Source organism: Kryptolebias marmoratus, linkage group LG18 (assembly GCF_001649575.2).
Source record: "Kryptolebias marmoratus isolate JLee-2015 linkage group LG18, ASM164957v2, whole genome shotgun sequence".
Lineage (NCBI taxonomy): Eukaryota > Metazoa > Chordata > Actinopteri > Cyprinodontiformes > Rivulidae > Kryptolebias > Kryptolebias marmoratus.
This window is the reverse complement of record NC_051447.1, coordinates 14,178,388-14,200,056: the sequence shown is the minus strand read 5'-3', so window position 1 is coordinate 14,200,056 and position 21,669 is coordinate 14,178,388. Positions and strand designations below refer to the sequence as shown.

General features: G+C 37.6%; 1 protein-coding gene across 1 annotated transcript in view; it reads left to right on the top strand.

Moving 5' to 3' along the window:
* The window catches only part of ccdc146 (coiled-coil domain containing 146), a 50,729-nt gene that overhangs the window by 25,821 nt on the left and 3,239 nt on the right, over positions 1-21,669 (top strand). Inside the window, exons 10-21 of the mRNA XM_025005675.2 lie at positions 1,150-1,246; positions 2,281-2,373; positions 2,714-2,881; positions 3,434-3,522; positions 4,084-4,248; positions 4,357-4,432; positions 6,689-6,837; positions 6,923-7,151; positions 17,910-18,020; positions 18,106-18,243; positions 19,237-19,362; positions 21,392-21,514. Coding sequence (XP_024861443.1) covers positions 1,150-1,246; positions 2,281-2,373; positions 2,714-2,881; positions 3,434-3,522; positions 4,084-4,248; positions 4,357-4,432; positions 6,689-6,837; positions 6,923-7,151; positions 17,910-18,020; positions 18,106-18,243; positions 19,237-19,362; positions 21,392-21,514 — 1,564 coding nt within the window. The remainder of the gene's footprint in view (positions 1-1,149; positions 1,247-2,280; positions 2,374-2,713; positions 2,882-3,433; positions 3,523-4,083; positions 4,249-4,356; positions 4,433-6,688; positions 6,838-6,922; positions 7,152-17,909; positions 18,021-18,105; positions 18,244-19,236; positions 19,363-21,391; positions 21,515-21,669) is intronic.

Here is a 21,669-nt window from a genome sequence, read left to right as displayed (position 1 = left end):
TTACAACTTGTGTTATTCTTGAGCTCTAAATTTAATATTTATTGAGTGCATTTACCTCCTTATTACACCTAAAGAAGTCAAAACTCCTCTTAGGTTTTATGTTTCCTTTTGTGTCTCTCCGTAACTTTTGTGTTTAGTCCTGATATTTCAAAGTGGGGCTCTGTTGAAAGGTATGAACGATTAATATCCCACCAATAATAGATAACTCTTTGCATTACCTTGGTTTGGAGAAATAGAGTTTAAGTCTACCTGGATTGACAAGCTAACGGCTATTTTGACCAAAGTGGTTTGGTGCCGTCTTCAAGACAACTCCCATCATCAAAACATTGTTTGATCAACTTTTTATTTTCTGTCAGTTTTTCAATGCTTTTTTCAATAATTAGGACTGTAGCACTTCTTGTGCAGCTTGAGACACTTCTTGCAGGACCATGTAAACATTTATAAAACAGTGTTTATCTGTAACGATTTCAGTTTTGGAGATAGGGGTTCTTTTGAGCTGGCAGCAGTTCCACTGATCGTTGCACTGCTTGAATTAGCCATTAGATAATCTATCTGGTCAAAACTAACTTATATTTCTCCAACCTGAGATCATGCAGTCTATCTACAACAGATAAGATATAAAATTTCCACAGATCCACATTTCCAAAGATCTGAATGATCCCTTTAAGGGTTTAAAAGATACAAAGCTTTAACTCTACAGGAAAAAGAGCTGCCAAACAGCTCTTGAACTGTTCAAAATACAATTTTTTCCTTATTCTGGCATTTCTTTTTTAAGTTAATGGCATTACTGAGAAATATAATTGCCTATTGTTTGTCTTTTTGCTAATTTGGCTGACTTTAGAAGTAAAGAAAAAAGAATGTGTAACAGCTTTGGACTCAGCAATTTGTTTTTGACCAGTGAGAGGGCTTAAACAGACAGCTGCTAAAACTCATACCAAATTCTACTTCAGTGCCTAGTAATTCGAAAAAAAGTTTTTTTTATGATAATTTTTACCTACTCTTCTTCCATGGATTTGTTAGTGGTTGTTCAGTCACATTTAAGTTTGGCAGGAAATAACTCTGAGTAATGACTCTGACGTATATGTGAAGAGGGCACTGACGTCTGCTGAAGATGACAAATATTTCAAAGATTGTTTCGTCTCTCCTCAGGCAGATGCAAGTCCTCAAAAGGACGGAGCAAGCACTGACTGTGGCCACTGAGCAGCTTGTGCACACTCAGTCTGTCTACAGTAAACTACAAGCACAGGTAGTTAAGGAAGTGTTACTTGCTCAGCTGAAGCATCTGCCCACATTGTAGTCGCCCACATTTAGAAGTTTTTTGTTTTAGCTTATATATATGCAAATATAGCAAAATGACCAATTATTTACATGTTACAATTCTATAAAACTTGAAAATATTCAGTTACCCAAAAAATTATAAAATTAAATACCTGCAGCACATTTTGTGGTTCCTGCCTAAAAAAGGGAAGATTTAGCAGTCTTTGTCACATGACTTAGAATATCTTTTGAGTACAAATATCATGAAATTGTCAATCTGTATTACAACACAGATTTGTGTAACTTCTCAGTCTTCCTGGCACTTTACTGATGTGCTCAGTTTTTAAAGGGAAAACGGAAAAGAAGAGGATAATGAAACAAATCGGAAATGCATCAACACAAACAGTGTGACAGGAAATCTACGTGACGCATCAGGAAGTTCACATTTTTACAAAACAATGAAAAAAAGGCTATTGCACAAAAGGATTCATTTGATTTACCCGTTATTAATGACTTGAATGAATGGTTGCTCTTAATAAATTTGTCTGACAGCTGTTTAGAGGAGTCTGTGGGTTCATCACAGAAAGACATCATAATCTAATGAATGTGATTAATGGGTTTAATATTTTCAAAGTTCTGTGGTCTGGATTTATAAATCATTAAGGATATTGTTTATTAAGTGCTTCATGTAGCTGAAATCATTTTGCGGTATTGCATTATCCTGTTTAAATCCTTACACTTGGTATTATGGTCCTTTTTGTTCTGAAAAGACCGTTTTTAAACGTGTTGTTCAACACACTGAGCACATGGCAGCTTCACAGAAAGCCAAAGCCCTCAGGAAGACTTTTTAATCAGTGGGATAAAGTATGCAATGATTGAATTTGTGTGGTAAGAATTGTAGCGTATCATCATGGCATTTTCCTGCATCTTTGTTAAGATTAAGGAGCAGATGATAGATGTCGGATCAGAATGAAAATTTGAACAGGCTTACGATTTTGACTGCACTCTGCTCCGAATATTCAGCTGGATGCTGTTCCCAAACGAGAGGCCTGCATTCAGCAAAGGATGGAGCTTGAGAAAGAGGTAGACGCTCTCAAAGCAAGCTTTGATAAACAGGTGGGATTTGTGGCTCAAACTTCTACAACCTAAAGTTGTTTCAGCTGCATCTTAGTTTGAATAAACCATTTATTTCCACTTTTCATTTTCAGATTTTCTAATTTTTTTACTGGCACTTGTTATTCTCTATTATCTCTCTAAAATGGAAGGCTAAAATAAAAAATCTTCTATGAAACCACACAGAAAATCTTGATCCTCTCTCATCTCCTCTTCAACTTTCAGTATGCATCCGTCTTCCTTCTATTGATTGACTTGTTTGCTTTTCTTCCCCATTCTGCTGTCAGTAACCCTTCAATTTCATCCAGAGATTTTTCACAGGAGAAATGTGTTTCCCAAGCAGCTTTCGTTGGCTGAGGAGGAAAGCCAGAAGAGGAAGCAGTATGGGATGCTTCAGGAGCTGCTCAGGGAGTCAAACCGCCTCAGAGAAGAGCTCCATAACCTCAAATGTCTAAGACAGATCAAAGCAGAGGAGAGGAGCCAGAAGCACCGTGAACTGCTTAGGACAGAGGTACGGACACAAATGGATTCAAATAGGTTTGATCATGTTGCTGTTGCTTAATACGCTTTATTGAAATTATCAGAATGGGCACTGTATCAAACTAGAAAAATTGCATTCTTGCTGAATGTTGCATGCTAAATGACTTTGTTGAAATTTGCTGAAGAAGCTGAAATTCAGTTCTTAAAGCTACAAGAAGGAAAAAAAAGCTAATAGCTTAAAGAAGCAAACACTGGCTAAAAGCTGAAAAGAGCTAAATGCTTCCTAAAAGCTACAAGAACCAAAACGCTAGTTAAAATCCAAAAGAAGCAAAACATTAGCTCAAAGTAGCAAAAAGCTAAAAGTAGTAGATGGCTAGCTAGAAGCTAAAGTAACAACAACAATCAGAAGTCATAGTACCCATTTTCTGAATGAGCTGAACATTTTGTAATATCAGTGGCTAAAATAGCACAAAGTATGCCAAAGTAATTAAATAAAAAAAAGTGTATGGAAAAATAAAAACCAGGGAAACAATAGTATGATGATGATGATGATGATGATGAAGATGCTTAAATCTGCCCACAGCAACTGACCGATCGCATCCAGCAGGACCTCAGAGAGAAAGAGCTGATCATCATGGACCACAACAAGCTCAGCACAGTGCTACAGCGAAGGTGTTATTTTTTTTCCTGTATTCAAAGTGTGTGTCATAATAAATGCGACGCTGTAGAGAAAACTGTCTTGCTAATTGGTCATACTCGAGCGTGCAGACACAGACTAATGCCTACAGCACCCCACGGCTCAACAGACTCTTCAGATACATTCATTAAGGTCACGGCAACAGACTGCATCTCGATGTTGTTGCACTTGACATGGAATCAATTTCCCAAAAGCAAAAACATGCCAGGTTGATAATTAAAAATTGTTTATCTTCTAGCGTTTTTAATATTTACCAATCATTGTTCACACTTCGCATCGAACATGAGTTTTAAATCAAAACGGATTGAAGTGTCAACCTGCATGAAGCCGTACTTTATCTAATACTTTAATCTACTGAACATTTGGAATAAGTATGAAACTATGATTTTAATACTACTTTGTGACAATGGGGTCCTTATTGTCAAATCTTTTTTTTACAAGCACAAAAACTCTTAACAATAAGGATTTTCTGCAATATATCCTTGCAAAACAGATAAACAAGTGTGTGTCCATTGCTTTTTTTTTCTTTCCTCCAGAATATTACAGTATTCAAAACTGTGTGATGTGCTCATGGAGGAGAAAAATAAGTATGTGAGACTGAAGGAGATTGCCTCACAGACGATCACAGAATTGACAGAGCAGATTAAAGTGCTGGAAAACGAGATGGAAATCCACCGCACCATTGCTGTCAGCAAAGACAGGTGTGTTCATGAGTTTGAGCTTTTATCAAAGTCACGATACTCAGATACGTGTGCAGCCGCATCAGTTCCTTTATTTTTCATTTTTTCTGTTTTTCCTGTCCATTCCAGATTGCTCACGAAGGCTCAAATGAAGGTTTCTAATAGCTCCAAAATGAGGGAAAAACTCCGTAATGACATCTCCAAGGTTCTCACACATAAATACACACGATGGGAAAAACTTCATTGCAATAAGTCAGTGTCATCAGTCTAACACTTAAACGGATTAAACAAACAATACTTTGACAAGCACTTCAAGCAAAATCGATACTAAACAACAGTAAACGCTGAGTTGAAACTACCGCTGATTTTGTTCGTGAGCTCAAACTTTTTAGCAGGGCTCTTTAGCCTTGTTTTCATTGTTTTGTCTTGAGAAAGTGAAGCAAACACACTTCAACATTTATCTTTGTGTCTTAAATGAGACACTTGAGCAGTAAAACCACACATAACTCACCCTACAAGAGTTTGTAAGCTTGTGTGTCGTCGCCCCTCCCGCTGGTTTTCAAAAGTAATTTTCTACAGCTATGTGGAGGCATTACATGCTGCATGATCTTCCAAATTGCTTTGGCAATTAGGTGTAATATGTTGTTTTTGTTTGTTTAGAACTGCAAGCTAATGTATGCAAGTAATGATTATATCCCGCAGTGATCTTTGTCAAGCATTTTCTGCTAAATATTCAAAATCAAAACAAGCAGACGTATATTACAAAGAGATTTATAATGCAGCTGGGCCAATAAGAGCAGAGATGGATGTCCATGCAGGTTCGGTGTACACATTATATGTCACATATATAAAGAAGGAGCAATAATAATAACTAGAAAATTTTTGAATAAATTTTGAATGTTCCAATGCAGCTACTGCCCAAAATTTCAACATAGTTTTGTAATAATCTAAGCTGACAAAATGCCTAGATTTTGTTGAATGAACTTTATGACAAGTGTAACTAAAACCAAGATTAAAAGAAATGTTAAAGCTGCTGCCAATATGGTCATTATGGCCGCCATTAGTACCAAACACCTGTCTATTACTCCCCAACTTTCACGTTAATGAGGCAGACTGAAAAGAAAGCCTCAGGCAAACAGTTGCTGAGTGAAAACTACAAGTCAGATCTTACAAGTTTTTTAAATGTGATGGGCACACTATTTATGTTGCAGAAACAAGTTGAAAACAAGCTTCAGTTCTAGTTTTGAAAAGAATATTGGAACTTTCATGAAACACTTCAAGCCGGGACTTCTGGCCTTCTGGCCACCTCAGTGCAGTTTCTGAATGGACCAAACCATAATGTTGGGGTCGAAGTCAACCCGTCGCTGTTGAGCCTTTTTGCTGCCAAGCAAGGTAAAAACAAAGTCATAATGGTTGACATGAAGAAAGGTAAGCTGACTTTGTGTATCTCAGTGACGAGATGTAGTGATGACTTAGGATCTGTGCGACCACCCGGCGATGGAATTTAAAAGCCTGACCCACAATAAACAGAATCAACACCAAGGAGGAGCTCAACGATGACACACAGCAACCTTGAATTGCCAAATTTAGTAAATTTGTAATGTTTTGAAAATGGCCTGAGGGTGACGTTTGTCACACATTTATATGTAGTTCTCCACACCAACAAGTAAGTTCTGCTCTACGCTTTTTTGGGTTCTGCGAAGCTCATTTCTTTCCTGAAAGCTCACATCTTTTGCCCCACGGCCGGCTCGATTAGTCATTTACGAATGCTCAGAGGCAGCTTAAAGATGGACTGCTCTTTGCAGCCATTTCACAGAACTGTTTTGTGAAAATGAAAGTTTGGATGTGCTCTCTCTTCATTTTGGAGGATTTAGGAGAAAACCATAAGCAGTTAGAGCTACACTTGGGGAAAGACAACAAAATGCCTTCTGGGATTTTGATGTATACTGTCATTTCTTTATGTATCTGAAAAAAAGTAGAAAGTAAGAAGAATTTATTTGCAAAAGATTTAAAAACATTTTAGAAAACTCGAAAGTTAGAAACTGTCAGTTGAACATTTTGTGGAAAAGTCTAAAAAATTAAGAAGCTTAAACTGTGATTATGTAAAAACCATACATGATATCAAATTGCTAGTTCATGAACCTTAAATCCAACTTTCCGTGACCTGCTGAAACTTAGAACTGTTTCTCCTGTAAAGTGTGTCTGAGCTCCAAAGTGGGCTGAGTTTTCTCTTGTGTTTTCCCTAAATTTCATCGATCTCCATTATTTATTTTTTTTGTAATTTGTCATTTCTTTCAATGTACTGTAAACAAAAGCGCACTATTCCCAATTGTATCTAATTTTTTTAAGAGGATGGTAACATGGGTGCTTCAATGCTTATGCACTGGCACTTGTAGTAAATACATCAGATTCTACATCCTGCTTTTATGTATTTATTTATTTTTATCTGAATGTCTTGTAGGTTGTTTGGAAGCAACATCAGATCAGTGAAGAGAGCGAAGACAACAAACTAGAACTAGTAAAACTCCAACGAGAGGTTAAACTTCAAGAGGAGACACTTCTGGAAATAAACAGAAGTCATGAAACTGCCATAGAGCGACGCAACTTTCTGTAGGTTCACAGCCTGAAGTTTTCATGAATGCATCAGAGTATCTAGCCCACAATAATGCCTTTTGATCTCGTCATCTCTTATCAGTGGAATCCAACTCTTGGAACAGGATGAAGTTTTGTTCAACTACCATGAGCAGATGAACGACCTGGAGGCAGCCATCACTAAGGGCAACGTAGCACTGGAGACCCTGGAAAAGAACATGAGAGAATTACAATTAGAGATTAATGAGGAGAAGAGACAAATAGAGCAGAAGAAGAAGGAGGTGCTCCTGAAGAGAAAACTGGAGGAAGAGATCACCATGCTCCAAATACAGGTAGAAAAAATCACAACTACAGATGGCATACACTCCACCAACAGAACAGGCTTTTAGAGGATCAAACCTTACAATAAACTTTTGCTGTTTCTCGTAAAGTAAGTTCCTAATTTCTGTGTTATCTATGTTTTTTGCTTTAGTGTCATGGCCTCCATCAGGTAGTGTATTGAATGAGGTGTGTAAAAAGCTAGTTAGTGTTATTGCTTTCTACTTTTTTTCTAGAATAGCTCTGCATATACAGCCACTAATTGGTGAAGATTATGCCCACAGAATACTGTTGTCTGCATTTCATTAATAACATAACCGTGAGTGTGTCAAAACGTGTCTCAGCTCCATTTATTCATAACACTATCAGTGAGCCATCAAACCTGTCAATTAGTGTTTCTTGGTGTGATAAAAGTTGCTCTGATTGCATGGCACCTACATTTTTTTTCTCCCCCTCACAGAACTTTTTGCAAATGATGGGTTTTTGTTTATGTATTTGTATCTGAATGTCAGAGACTTCTCCTCAGCTGTGTTTCCAGCTATCATCAAGCTAGGTGTGTGTGTTGCTGTCATTGTGTCCTTCCCCCAAGAGAAATGGTTTTACACGTCACAATTCGGCTCTAAGTCAAAAAAGAAAAGTTGGGCGCAGTTTTCTAGAAGACAATAGTTAGAATACAGATGGACAGGGCAGCGCTAATGAGGAGATCTCTGTTTTGAAACATTCACAGCTTTATCCTATAATGACACTTTTAAACAGCTCCAGTAAACATACCGTGCAGGAAGGCTTTCTCTGCATTTCTGATTGTGGAATATGTTTATTTTCTAATTATCACTTGCTGCCAGAGGCAAAAGGCGATAATGTTTTTGCCCCTGCCTGTGTGCGTGCATTTGTCTGTAGTGTTACCAGAATATCTCATGAACAGCTGGATGGATTTTAATGAAACTTTCAGAAAGTAAGCAATGGATGTACATAAGAACTGATGAACTTTTAGGGTCGACCCAATTCAAGCGTTATCATGTATGCTTGACCAGAGACAGAAACTGTTCTTGTTAACCAAACCCAAAACACATGCAGACGAGTAGCAGGAAATAAATTCTAAAGCAAGAGATAAACCCAAACAACCTATTCCACCAGTGTCTCGTAGACAGGCAGAGACCCACATGAATAAATCAAACATTTTCACACAGCTTTGCAATTTGCCAAGAGTGTCAGACTCATATGCAGGGATTTTCAGCAGTCACACAAACACAGCTCACGCACATTCATTACGAGCTTTCCTGCCAATGCCTGCATCGGGGGACTGGGTGTGTTGCTGCTGTGGATCAGAGGGACTGGTTGAAAGTTGCTGCTGGTCCATATTACTTCTATGTGAGTCTTGTGCTCTTTTTGGATGGAAGCAGCACTGGAACAGACATCCCCATGTGCTGCTCGTTTGAAAAACATCCCCCCCCATCTGTTTACTCCTTCTGCTGTTTATCCGCTATAAATGACCATGTTGGTGACATTTTATTTTTTACAACATCAATTCCAAAAAAGTTGGGACACTGTGTAAAATGTAAATAAAAACAGACGGCAGTGATTCGCCAAAATCTCATGACCCCACATTGTATTCACAATGGAACTGAAACATTGTACTATTTTTTTTTAAAGTAAGGTTTTGAATTGATGTCAGCAACAGAGCTTAAAAAAGACAAGGCAGGGCCGTGTTTACAACTGTGAAACATCGTCTTCTTTTTTTAAAGGAACTGAGAACAGTTGCTGGAGTTTTTGGAGGAAAATGTTCCACTCTTGTCTGATGAGCTTCTGCCCATCTGTACTTCTAAGAGATATAGCCTCTCAAAACTGGTTTTTGATGCCCAGTTCTCTTACTGACCTGGCTGGTAATTAATCTAGTTAGTTGGAAAATGCTCATCCAACCATTTATTACTCGTACCGTTTACTTCTACAGCTTTTTGTTGCCTTTGCCCCAACTTTGAGATGTGATGCCACTGTAAAATTCTTTATTTTTCTTTATTCTTTGTTTTTTTCTTAAAACTATTACAATTTCTTAGTTTAAACATTTGATTTATTTACTGTGTTTCATTGTTAAATAAGATATTTGTTTATAAGATTTGCAAATCATTGCATTCTATTTTTGTTTTCATTTTACACATCTTAGTTTTTTCAGAATTGGGGTTGTACGTGTTTGTCTCATCAATTGTCCTTTAGTCCAGAGATCCCAGTGAATTAGGATGATTAAAGTCTCAATTGAATATTCCTCAAATCATTTGAGAATGAACTGTTAGTGTATTAGTTTTTCATCATTTATTATCTGATCATTCATGCAGCCATCATCTCCTTCAATCTTTCCCATTTGTTTCTGTGTTTAAATAGCAAATGATTTTTTTTAAATCACAGTTTTCCTTTGTACAGCCTTCCAGCTCCCTCGGGTGCAGAAAAAAAATGAATCATGGATTTCTCTCCTTTTGCAGGCAGCTTGCCAACTCCATTCACTCTCTATGTGAATTCAATCTCGATGCGAATTCAATCTCCATGCAACTGCGTTACCGTCGATTTATCATATATATTGTCTATTTGTATTCATCTGCGACCAGTTTATCTGCTCATTGCAGATGGACCCCCCGCTCCCCCCTTCTCCCTTTGATGGGAAATTTTGACAAAGATAGATCGGGCCATCTGTTATATTATTGAAGTTCAATACACTCGGAGGCTTTCATTACTCTGAGGAATTTTAATTGCTGCAAAATAAACAGAGGTTGTTGTCTGATTCTGAATTTACTGCTTGTTTATGAAAGGCTGGCGTACCGACATTTCATACAGGTGCACATGCATCAGTAGATCCTCAGATCTCTGCAGCATCGATGACAACTAAATTTGGTTCAGCTGTCATATAACGACTTGTTACTGTACACCTCTGTTACAAAAGGTTGCTAGGTATCAAACATATATAGACACACAAAACACTCATTAATGGAGAGAGATTTATATGCTGACAAACTACAGTGTCCCTATGGTGGTGAGTCACACTGTTTGTCCCTCTCTTAAATTCTTGCGCAACCTATCTGGAACGTATTACCGTGGGGAAAACCCTCATTGAATTGTGACTTTACAGTGAGTGTGGGAGCGTCTTAAAGGGAAAGTTCAAAATCGATCGAAGTGGGGTTCTGTGGAATAGTTATAAACAATTTTTATTTTTCCTGTTGTAGATAGCTTTTTGAATAGCCTCGGGTTGGAGAAATAAAAATTCTGAAATGCTAAGCCAACAGCTAGTCTGAGTGGAGCCAAGTCAAAGTGGCTCACTGGCATCCTAAAGCATCTGTAGTCTCATAAATTTCATAGTGGTTCATGTGAACTCCATTTTCTCAACCTTTACATTCTCGATTAAGCATTACATGGTTATCTTTGGATAATACCGTTTAGATGGGCTAGCATTCAAAGTCTTCCCAGTTATCACTTAAGGATCGTTCTGAAATTGTTCCACTTTTCTTAGACAGTTTTTTGCAGACTGGTGAACCTGTAAGTAAGTAAATGTGTTTTATATTGGACCTTTCAAGATAAAAACAACAAGGTGCTTCACCAAAATACAGTGACTTAGAACACAAGGTAAAATAAAAGCAAAAATATTATAAGCCAGTTTAAAATATAAAGAAAGAAACACTTCCCAGCTTTACTTCTGAGGGATTCAGCCTCTCTAAAAAACTCTTTTATACTCAGTCCTTGGAACGGTAGAGTTCCTTCGTTACCTGAAAGAGCAAAAAGAGGCAGCAGCAGCTAGCTTTAGCACTCTAGTGCATCTTTGGGCACTTCTGGCACGATCATAACTCAAACCTCTGCAGAAATAATTATGTAATGAAAAATTTACAGTGTTGTAAAAGTTTACAGTATAATATAGGGCTTAAAAGAATTGCTGTAAACCTTTTGAGACAGCAGCTGTTTAAAAGCAGCATTTTGGTCTTGACCACATGCACTCGGACTAGTTAACTCATCAGTTTGGTCAGAAATAAATCCTTAAGGAGCAGCAGCTTGAAACATGGCAGATTTGTCATTTCAAACAACTCCGATCACATAACCATTTAACAGCTGAGCAAACATTACATTGTGGATTTTTAAACCAATTATCTTTGGCCTCAGATGGTTGGGGGGGGCGGGGGGTCACGCATTGCTCAAAAAATAAAGACCTTTTTTCTGGAAATAAATATTCATTTTTCTAACATGTTTAGCTGTAATTGGTAATTTCATGCTAAAAAGAAAGGTCAAGGGACAGTCATCCAAATGACACAAGTAAAAGAAAGAAGATGCAAACTGCCAGAGAGGCGCCATCTGACCAAAACCTTGTAAAACAAGTTGAGTTTCACAGCGTTAATCACCGCAGAACAACACACGCCCCCCAACATAATTACAATGCGAGAAGCAAGGACTTTTGGAAAACACTTTTCATGTTCCACATTTTTTTTCCATGCTGACAAGATGTTGAGATCAAAAGGATGCTCAGCTGATTACAGTGATGTGTACAGTAGATAATGACGCTCTCATTAGGTGCCGTAATGCTTTCTTTTTCTCCTCCAGACTGCATTAAAATTTACATTAAAATATAATTGTATAAAACTTTAAAATGGATGGTACATTTTTTTTACAATGTAAAAGTATATTTCTATCAACTCCTGACACAAAACCATTTCCTGAGTAATAATATTTCTTGTTTTAGTGTATTAGATCACTGAATATGTATTGTTTGGGTGATTTTTTTCTTCTTGTCAGATGAGACCTCATGTAGTCTGTACTGCTCTATCCTCGTGACAGAGTAGAAGTGAGGGCTTCAAAAGTTGTAGGTTAGTAAAATTATAAATGTGTTGAACTCAGCGTCATCTTTCTGATCTCTTTGAGGAATCTCCCCTTTGATTATTTTATATGAGCTGCTTTATTTGCTCATTGTGAATTCTAAATTAACCTTCTTTAGATACTAATGTGGTTGTGAGTTTGCTGCTTGTAATCTAAACCAAATGTTGACATTGTTGCCTCCAGAGGGACATAAGAGAGGCAGTCTTAGCAGATCTGTTCATGTTTAATTAGTATTTATACCACATTGAGGCCCTATGAAAGCTTCAGTTCAGCTCCTTCATTCACATGTTTTGCCAATTAACATTTCACACCCCCTATATACTATGCAGTTATAGTCTGCTGACCTTTCTGCTTTACTAATCTGTCTTTTTGTTCTTTATCTATGTTTATTATGTTTTTTTTTACAACCTAATCTTGGGGCGCGGTATATAAATAAGGTCATTATTCATTTTTATGGTCACACTGTTGAAAAGCGCATCTATTGTGTGTCTTTTTAAGCCATCTTGTTAACTACCCACTGAGCTGAAATTATGCAAATAAAATGCAAATTTGAAGGCTGCATGGAAGCTGTCACATCTACAGTGTTTTACAACAGTCAGGACCCAAAGGAAAAAGCATAACGTCTGTGATTTGTAAATGTCAGATGGTGGAAAACAAAGAGGCAGGCAGGCAGGCAGAGGAGACACTGACACGGAGACGAATGAATGCAAAGAGACAAACGTCAGTGCATGGGGTGGGCATGAAAGGCTACAAGTGAAAAAGGCACTGGAGAGAGAAAAAAAACATTGATTGAAGAGAAGAGGAGCTTGTCACTGTGTAAGTCATCCATCATGTAGTGTTTAAGTGACTCAGAGTGGTTACGGGTGAGCACAGATCAATCAGACTCAAAAGTGAGGGCTGGCCACAACACTTATCCTATTCTGGGGTTTGATGAACTCAAAATGTTCATTATCGTTAAAAGCTCTGAAGCTACGTGAAATAAAGGACTAGCATTCCTTGAAGGAACGCGTATCACTCGGTGCTTTTCATGCCAGTTTTAAGCTAAAGTCATCTCATGTTGAGAAATGATGGAGTTTCAGCCAGAATTTTGGTCAAATGTTGAAAATGAGATGTCTTTCAGCTTCTACCGCCTCAAATTCTAGCTCCATATCTGTAAATGTGCCCGAGTTGTAGTCATTTTTGTGTCGGCTAATGTCGATTAGCTGTGGTGGTCATCTTGAATGGGAGTAACTCCAACAGCTAGAGTTGTAGACGTACATCCAGTGGTTCTTTTCTGTTCTGTGAGTTTTATTTAAATCTTTCCAGTGGTTCAAGAGATGTTTTGCTAACAGACAAACAGGGTTTATACTGAGCATTAATGCTAAAGGTTAAAGCAAAGATCATGCATAAAGAGTACCACTTGGAGTATGTGTTGTGAATAACTCTCAGCTACAGGTACACTCAATTTTAGCACAATATCTGTAAAATTGTCTGAATTATACTAGCCATTTTTGAGTTTTCTAAGATCAGTTGGCAGTGGCAGTCATCTTGTATTAGGTTGCCTCCTAATGGTAATTAGTTGTGAATATAATAATTACATCATGAAAGTTTTATTAAAATTCATCCAGTGGTTCATGGGCTATTCTGCAAACAGACAGCTTTAGCTGACTCTAAACAGTTAATGGCAAAACTTTAAACATGTGCACGTGTTAGTCCTAAGAATATATGTTAGAAATCATACTCAGCTACTGCCATACCATACAAATGGTAATCAGTTGTAGATTTACATCCACTAGTTACTTTTTGCCAGTTTTATTGAAATTTGTCCAATAGTCATGAGATATTTTACTTACAGACACACAGACACACACTCAAACAACACAATTGTTCTCCTTCGCCTTTCATCAGCAGGTAATAAAAAGGTTGTAAAGCCTATTGAATATATAATCACTTCTCTCTACAGTTGGACTCTCCAGCCTCCCTGTGCACATGTTTTCATCATATAGATCAATAGCTCATTTGTGAGTCTAATTTTATTTTATTTTTTTCAAAAATATGTGTGCATTAGGGGGCAAATACTTCCTTCAGAGTAATTTTACTGTAGTGAATGATGAGATTGTGCTGTCTGCAGCTTTCCACACAAAACCTGAGCTATTTATTTTGAAGGATGTTAGTGCTTGAGCATGCACTCAATGCTCCAGGTGATGCTAACGCAGAAAGAAAAGCTTGGTGGAAAGAAGACGATGTAAGATTCTGTGTTTGTGTGAATGCTGATTCAACTTTTACATGATTGTCTTGTTTTTTTTTTTATATGTTTATATTTTTTTTCATACGTTTTTAACTACTTTTGCTTCTTTTATGATTTTGTAGCCAAAAATAGATCAAAACGTTCAGCTCATTAAGGAGATGGGCGCTGATGGACTTTTGGTTTTTGCAACTTTTCACAATATTTTACTTTATTTACAAATATTTTTCCTATTGAAAAACATTTATAAATCTCTGATTCCATTAAAAATACTTTGTTTTCTTTAAAATCAACTTCAAGATACTTGTTCTGTTTTTGCCTTCTTATGATGCTTTTAGTTACCGTTATACTATTTTTAGCAAGCCTTTTGCTACTTCAAGCTTTTGGCTGGTGTTTTGCTACTTTTAGCGTTTAGGTAGCCTTTTATTTTTAGCTTTCAGCTCATCTTATGCCACTTTTAGCTTTAGCTCCACTTTTGCTACTTTAAGCTACAATTCTGTTACTTTTTCTTTTTTTAAATCACCTTTTTATGTTGCTACTTTCATCTTACCTTTTCCTACTTTGAGCTTTTAGCTCGTGTTTCACTACTTTTAGTTTTTTAGTTATCCTTTTGTCAACTTTAAGCTTTTAGTTACCCTTCAATGCTTCTAGGCAGCCTTATTATTCTTTTAGCTAGCTTCTTGATACTTTTAGCTTTTAGCTAGTCTTTTGGGTTTTTTTAGGTTTTAAATAGCTATTTTCTACTTTTACCTCTTAGCTAGCATTCTGCTTATTTTAGTTTTACCAACTCAGTTATAGCTTCTTCAGCGAAGTCATTCAACTCTCAATAGTCATGCTACATTTTTGCAGAAAATACAGTTTCTCTAGTTTTTGAATTGTCTCAATTTAACTAGAGAGCTTATCTCGTCAGGCTTTCCATTAGTAGTTAGACAATAAAAGTTCAGAACTGTGTAAACTGCTATCTACAGGTATGTTTTACATGTTGTGACTACTTACTGATTGGCTCATTTTGCAGTGATTTTTTTCAGCTTACTGGTTAAGGTTTGTTTGTAATGGTAGCAGCAGTTGGCTTTTCTTATTTTCTTGCACTGGTCATGTAATTTGTGCATCATCTGTGTGCAATGAAACTGCACATATAGTCAGGTTATAAATATTCCATGAGTCAAACTGAGGCTGTGAGTAAGACAGCTACAGTAAAGTTAACTAGAACGCCTCATTTCAGTAATGCAATCTTCGACCTTTCATTTTTAACTCTGCAGGGATGTCCCCAAATAAAGTGTTATCTCCTTCTCAAAAATGGAAGAATATGTAAAACATTCTCAGTTATTCAAATAATAACTACGTACTGTGCAACCTTCATTTGCATGTTCATCAGGAATCTTTTTGCCAGAACTGTCGCATAATTTTGGCTTTTAAAATTTTGAACTCCTCGCATGATAACGAGCTTTTTGTCGTCCTGTTCTCAGTGAGAACTGCTCGTCCCTCTTGGTCCTGATTCCTTGCATCTCTCGTCTCCTCAAATCTGTTTTTCTTGTGTGCTTTGACGTCTTAACTCTCACCCTTTTCACACATCTTTTCTTAGCCTCTTCTGTCTGTCAGTCTTTTCTCAGTCACTGAGCACATTTTCAGTCCATCGTCTCTTCAGGGTTTTTTTTTGTTCTTTTGTTTTTTACTCTGGTACTTCAGCCCAACAAACAGCTTTATTAAGACCTTGACTGATCACCTGAGTCTGTTCTAATCAGACCTGCTTTCTGGGTGTAAACTGTGGCCTTCATTAATTCCATTCATGAATGGATGTGAAAATGGGAATCGTTACTTGGTTCCACGTGGCCGTTCTTCACTAACATTAGATACAGCAAGATAAATATTCACTGGTGCCTGCGTTGTTAAATGGAGAGAAGCTGGCGTTTTATGAGCCAGGTCTCGTCTGTTTTATGTCTCTTCTTCTGTCCAGCAAACCACCTCTTCTTCACTTTTCTCTTTCAGCTCTCTCCAGGCTTCAGTTTCACATAGTTGTGATCTCATATGTTTTTTCTCCTCCTCTTTTTGTTTTGTTTTGTTTTGTTTGTTTCTTTTTTATGCTCCTCGCGGCTCTTTAAACATCTCAGGTTCATTTATTTTTATATACAGAACTTCTTTATTTTGATGTAACGTTGCCATTTGAATTTATATGAACTGCTTAGATGAGATACAGCAAGCTTTTACATTGCTTGTTTCAAACTTACAAAAGTTACATTTATATTATAGCAAAGACATAAGTTTTTGTGTAGCGCACAATTTATATTTCCGTATCACATGACTTCCTTAACTTTTTAAGCCAGAGCACACATGTTTGTGATCCAAAATTCTCCTGCTAAGTAAAATGAGTTTGATTTAACAGATGGCTCCACTGGGTCATACTAGAACATTTTTATAACATTAGAGCATTCTTTTTGCTGCCAATTCTTCCTGTGTCTGTTTGTTTTCCTCTTGTTTAGTTTATTGGTTTATTTGAAAAAAAAAAGACACTGCACTTTGAAACACAAAACAGAAAATTCTCCAGAGTTAGCCAAAAGGCTACTTCTCATATGTTGTCTTTTGGCTGGTGCTATAAGGTCATCCTGAAAACAGAAAACAAGATTATAGCACCTGAAATAAATGAAATAGCACCAACATACAACCTGTAGCCTCTCCTCTTACACAAAGATTTCTGGTTCTGCTGTGGAAGTGTATGACAAAACATTCTTACCTATTTTAGACACATTAAATTGCAAGTTTCACTGTGAATATAAATCAAGAGCAAGTGACCTATTAGCACCAAAAGTCTACTTTCTTAATAAAGTTGTTGAAAAATCTTGATGTGCCTCTGGAAGTTTTGAGAGAGAATAATTTGCATTTCATTAGACAGACTTCTTTTGTGGATTATTCATAGAAAATTAAACCTGGACTAGTTTTATCATGCAGTGAAAACTCACAGCTGTTTGGGTTAATTAGTCTGTGATGTGATCTTGAAAAGTGACACTTGGAAAACAAAAAAAAAAGTGTAGCCATCTTTACATGATGGTTTGATAGTTTGTTCCTTGTTATTCATTTTTACAGTTAATCATGTCAGAACTTCCTGTCTGTGACTGCAGCAGTTTGGGGATAAGCCCTGAAAGCTCGACGCCAACTCTGCCCTTTTTACTGCTCGCTTTTGTGCCTCTCTTCGGTCTTCTGATTCTTTTTTTTTGTGCTTTCTCGTATATCCTTGCTTCCTTTTCTGTTTCTGCTGTCTTAAGGGATGTCAGGAAACCAAAAAAAAAACCCTCCCCTTGAGGGATCCTCATAGCTTTTTTTAAATTTTGCTCTCTCTTATCACACTTTCCCAGTGACTTGTCACCTAGTGGGAAGCAGCTCCAATCTAGGCACTACATTTAGTTAGGAAGGTTTTTTGGGGTTTTTTGTAATAAGTATCACAAATACCCGGAGGACAAAACTCAGACACTAACTCTAGATTCTTGCTCTTACAGTGTACTTTGAGATTATTTATTCATTTTGTGAAATTATGTCTTACACATAAAATATTTTCCTGCTAGATGTCAGTGACATTTTCTGGTGTCTTTTTTTGCTTCTGTTGGTCTCTATAGACACTTAAAATTAATATATCTAAATAATATGAGTAGATATTTATGATATATATGATATTTACAGATATTTATGTCTGATTTTTTTAGCTTTCTGCTTTTTACAGCTGTCAGAAGCCGAAGACAAGACCCTGGAAAGTCTGAACCGAACAGTTGCATACAAGCAGCTAAAAGGCGAAGACCCGTCAGCTGCAGAGCTCATCAAGAAAATGAAGCAGGTACGTGGAAAAACGGCAACGTCATCACATGAATTTAAAAGTCTGAGTGCAAGTCCACAGCCAGTTTGTCCTTGTGTTTGTGCAGCTGGAGGTGAATCTAGCCGAGCGCGAGAGGCAGTCGCTGGAAAAAGAACTCCTGGTGGAGCAGGTGACCCGGCTGTCGAAGCCGCTCGGGGAGCAGGTGGAGAACTGCAGGCAGGACAGTCTAACGCTGGCAAAGAAGGTAGAGCACGAGGCTTCGCTCATCTCTGCACAGATCAGATGAGAGCGCGTTGCCTCGCTGTCGACTTCACGCCCAGATTCAGAAACATTTATTACATTTTAATTTAAAGTCTAGTTTTTTATGTTTCTGTCTCTCTCACAAACACACTGACATCATTTGAAGTGGGTGAGGGTTGCATGCGAGGAGCATACAGATTAGACACTTGGGAGTTGTTTCACTATTACACTTTCTCTCCTCTTTTGTTGTCTGTGGTTATCTTCCACCTACTAACTCATCAAAAGCAAAGTTAAAAGCTGGACTTGGTCCTTGTAACATCTCCTACTGACAGATACTTTGAAGTCTCAAGTTTGACATTAAATGAATAGTTTAGAATTGTTAAAGTGTTCTGTTGAGTTGTTATCAATAGTCAATATCTCACCTGTAGTAGAAATCTGTTATAAGTTTGAAATAACACGCAGACTTTTTGCCAATAGAGGCAAGCTAATGGCTAGTCTGAGCAGTTCCAAAATAGATTTCTTTCTTAAAACAACTCTGATCACAAAAAAACACAGTCATCACTATTTCATTAAATGGTTATTTACATAGAAGACTATGGCAACTTACAATGAAGTGGTCCATTCCCAGTAATGGTCCAAAATTAAATTTGTGAGGCGTGACCAGGCAGGGCAACTTTCTGATGGAAAAGTAAAGAGGTGTAAACATTAAAGGAAAATCTGAAGGAAAAGTAAGTAAGTCTTGATCCTAGAACTTGTGCCAAAATGATCATGCTATGAGCAGTTTCTGCTCCAGGTAAGATTCCTATTGTAGAACAAATATCTACAACAAGTCCAGAGAAAGTGCATAAATAATGCACTCAGCTACAGTTGTTTGTAACAAAAGCTAGCACAAATAAAAGTATAACGGATAAATACTTTACGACTTGTATTTCAAGTCTGTATCTAAGTGCACGTAGAGCCTAATCTGTGCACGCGTTTGTGTTTCCTATCCCCCCAGTTAAACGAGGCACGCACCAACATATTCGACACCAACCGCCGCATGATGGCCGTTTCTGCCGAGCTCTCCGTAAAGCAAGCGGCTGCTTTGTCTCAGCAGCAGCAGATCAAACAGAAGGAGCTTCAGGTGAGACAGGATCACAGTCATTCTCCCCGTTCACCCCGAGTTCACCACAGTGTCATTCACAGGTCCACGGTTTCCTTCGTTTGCACATTCACCCCACAGTCTCCCACTGTCTCGCTCATTATTCCTGTTACCCTCCACTAACCACAATCGAAGAAAGCAAACAGAGTCTTCGAAGTGTCTTGTTCTTCACTTCAGACCTGTTTATGCGGCTTATTTGCACAGTAAAACACATTTAGACTTGAAGCTTCAAGGGGTTTATAAAATTTAAACACTACCAGTGAAAAAACGAGACTTTCAGTCAGAGCAGAGAACTGGGTGGTGAGAGCACAGTAAGTGGGAGCATCGGAGAATCTGAATTAATATTTAGCAACTGTGCTGAGCGCTCAGGCATCGCTGCAGCAAGCAGTCAATTTATTTCTGGAGAATCTGTAAATAATGTCTGTGTTATATGTGAGCTGATAATCAAATATAAAAAAATATTTTTGATTTGATTTCCCCTTTATCCATTTATTCATAACTCAGTCTGCAGAGAAAAGACAGAGGTCAGGCTAACAGTTATCTCGGTGAACTCTGTAACCATAGCAACCATGGGGAGTTCTGTTGTTAGCATTTGAGCCACAACTGAAGTGGTTTTGATACCTACTGGTCCTTACAAGGACCTACCTGTTTACTGGAGGAAAAAAGATTAATACAACAGGTGAGAACATTCGAATCATGTCGTTTCCAAACAAAATAATGAAGCTAAAAGATTCTAAACTTCAATCCTGAGTTGGTTAAAGTGCATGAGCTGGCTGTGACTTTTCTAACATGAGAATATTAATACTATTTATGTTGAAATTTGGCATTGTTATTGTTCTAAATTGAATCCTAGGATGTGTTAAGCTAAGTCAAGCTATTTAGCAATTTAGTTTGTGTTTGAAATTTTCTAAAATTGTTTTAGTTGATTTTCATATTAGGTTCTGTTCACACCTGGTTCTTCAGTAGATCCTCAGAACTGGCCTGCATTCAGTTGGGACTAAAGTCAGGTCTGAATGGCCTCAAAGGGCATTCACAGCTTGTTCACTCAGACCACCTTCAGAGGTCGTCTGGACCCCTTTTATCTACATATATTTAGTAGTCTGAACACAATCTGTCCTGAGCCTCAATAAAGGACCTCCTACTGAATAGATAAGATCCCACACAAGAGCAGAGCACATGTCTTAAAGCTAAAACAACAAATAAAAGTGTGCTCAGCTACGAGCTGATTAAAGATAAACAGCTAGCTTTAGGAGTATATTTTAAAGCTCCAGTTATTTTTTTATGTTTTTGTCTTCTGTCAAAAGTTTTAAACCTTTCCTTTAATCATTCTCAAATATTTTTTTTTAATTAATCAGAATGGAATACCAAAACTCAGCATGGTAAGTTTCTCTTCAGTTTAATGTTTGTTCTGGTTGTTTTAGAGCTGATTGGACCCAGTCTGGTCACTATAAGCTATAATGTGCTGTTTTAATCGCAGGACAACAATCTGAGCAGCGTTATGTTGCATTAAACGTACCTAATGATGTTACGATCGTAGTGAAACTTTGTTAAAAAGAAGAAAAGCTACAATCATGGTGTAGTATCCCGTTTATTGTACAAATAAGAGATGAATTAGGATTATGAGGCGTTAAAGCTTTTGAGTTTTAAAAGAAGAAAAAAGCCAACATTTGTCAAAAATCTGACCACAGTCTCCTTCTGCTTTCTTTCTCCATAAAAAAAAAAACTAAGTAAAAATTTCTGAACTCCTCACATGCCCTCTAAATATTTCAAGAGATTTGTGTTAATAACCTGCAGAATCCCCGCGGCTGATGTATGCCTGCAGCGCGCCTCGTAAACCAGAGATAGAAAAACGGAGATGCATTACTTTGCCAACATCCTTCCACTCGCGCAGCCATCTGTTTTTTTTGGGGGGGTGTAGTCAAATCTGAGTCGAGCCTTGAGAGTGCAGCGTGGACTGAGTGAAAGGAATACAAAGTGAATGGTTTCTTTGCGCTGCTTTTTGTATTTGCAGATGGACAGGTGCCAGCGGCGGCTGGAACAGGGCCTGCCGCCTTTCCCTGAGATAGAGGAAGAGTGGAGGAGGATGCTTCAGGACAAGAAGAGGAGACAGAAGAACAAAGAGGAGAGGCAGAGGGTAAACAAACAACAACAGAAGAACACAGATAGCCCGACAAAGAAAAGGAGTGTAGCAGTAAACAGAATGTAGAGGTGGGGAATCTTGAGCCAGGAAGTCAGGAACTATTTGCTACACAAAATGAAGCAAATAGGAATTAGAAAATCAAAGAAGTA